This window comes from Myotis davidii, unplaced genomic scaffold, assembly GCF_000327345.1.
Source record: "Myotis davidii unplaced genomic scaffold, ASM32734v1 scaffold811, whole genome shotgun sequence".
Lineage (NCBI taxonomy): Eukaryota > Metazoa > Chordata > Mammalia > Chiroptera > Vespertilionidae > Myotis > Myotis davidii.
In genome coordinates, this window is record NW_006283149.1 from 134905 (window position 1) to 136549 (window position 1645).

Sequence of the window (1645 nt, forward strand, 5' to 3'; positions counted from 1 at the left end):
TCTCCAACTCGTAGCCGGTGAAGAGAGAGAGCAGGGGCACGGGCACGACGCGGGCCATGCCCTCCCGGACGGCGGCCACCTGCTCATCGAACTCATGGAGCCTAACCCAATATTAGTAGTAACCATCTTCAGACCTCTCTGTAGCTCCTGCCAGGTGGCCCCAGGCAGGACGTACTCCGCGCGGGTGTCCAGGGAGATGTGCGAGTGCCTGGAGCTCAGCTGCACATCCTGGCCGCTGGCACTCGGCACCGTGAAGGGCAGGCCCATGGCCTCGAACTCCTCGGAGGTGGCCTCGTTGTCGCGGATGTACATGAGCCCGGGGATGAAGTCCTTGTCCACCTTCCGGGCACAGGAGTCCGTGTCGAGCCAAGTGGTCCCCCCGGACCCCGCCAGGCCTCGCCCACAGCCCCCAGGGCCAGGAGGGAGCGCACGCCCGGGGACCCCGCTTCCCAGCCGCCCGGGCGCACCTCGCTGAGGTCTGCGATGGTGAGGCTCATCCCCGCCAGCTGCTTCCAGACGGGCTCGGCCAGGCTGAGGCTCAGGGGGCTCCCCGTGCGGATGGCGATGCCCAGCAGCACGCCTGCGCGTCCAGGGCAGCGAAGGGCATCGGAATCAACGGCAGGGCATCCAGCTCCCTCCCCCCGGCACCACCCCAACTCAGGAGGTGCGCCCCAAAGGCCCGCCCTGTCCTAACCACTGCTGCTCTCTGCCCAAGGCCGCGGTCTCACTGCCCCTCTCCCCAGCAGCACCGCTGGCCCGCCCCCCGAACAGAGCAGCCAGGAGGCCGGGGGGAGGGCGCACCCAGGAAGCGGAACATGTTGGTGTGCACGGGCGCCCGGGCGGCGGGGCTGAGCAGGTAGCAGTCTCGGTTGGCCCCCGACTCGTCCCTCCCGTTGGGCGTCACGATCAGAAGGGGCGTGAGTCCATTCTGCAGCTCCTCACAGATCTCGGCGATGGACTCGCTGTAGCCGCCTCCACAGTCATCCACAGATTCACCTTCGGGGGAAGGAGAGTGAGCTACTGCCCCCCACGGAGCCCGGGGAGCAGCAGCCCCACGGTGGGACCGCCGTCCGCGCCCAAGGCTCTCACCCACGAACTTGACCTTCCAGACGCGGTGAGGCAGCAGCAGGCTGTCGGGGCTGAAGGAGCTCATTTTGGCGCACATCTGCCCAAAGACGGACTTGGTGCCGTCGGGGCCCGCCAGGCCGCCCTTGCTCCGGGAACGCTTGACCTGAGGAGGAAGGACGGGGAGCTGGCGCAGCGGGAGGCGCAGGCGGACAGTCCGGGTGCTCACGGATGATGCCAGCCCTGGGCCCTCGCCCGTCGGGCTCTGACTCCCAGCAGGACCTGAGCAGCTGCCGCCCGTGGAGCCGACAGCGAGCGGCACGCGGGCACGTGGTGCCCCCACAGACTGAGACCCACCGACCTCCCGACGTGGAGACGGAGCCGCCGCAGGGCAGGGGCCTTCCTGTCGGACCTGGACTGGCTAAGCCTTCAGAATGAGCCGGCACACCCGCCCCAGATCTGAGCTAGAACCTGCTGCCATGCACTGGCGTCATGCTGCCAGCACGCTAACCCGGCTGCGACGCGATCCCGCCAGGAGCCGCCCAGACAGGACGCTCTCCCAGAGCGTTGCCGAGCCAGG

At 68.8% G+C, this 1645-nt stretch overlaps 1 protein-coding gene across 1 annotated transcript in view; it reads right to left on the reverse strand.

Moving 5' to 3' along the window:
* The window catches only part of HERC2 (HECT and RLD domain containing E3 ubiquitin protein ligase 2), a 78990-nt gene that overhangs the window by 1984 nt on the left and 75361 nt on the right, over positions 1–1645 (reverse strand). The window contains 5 exon segments of the mRNA XM_015562992.1: positions 5–134; positions 167–339; positions 468–580; positions 802–996; positions 1090–1468. Of these exon segments, the coding sequence (XP_015418478.1) occupies positions 5–134; positions 167–339; positions 468–580; positions 802–996; positions 1090–1468 (990 nt within the window).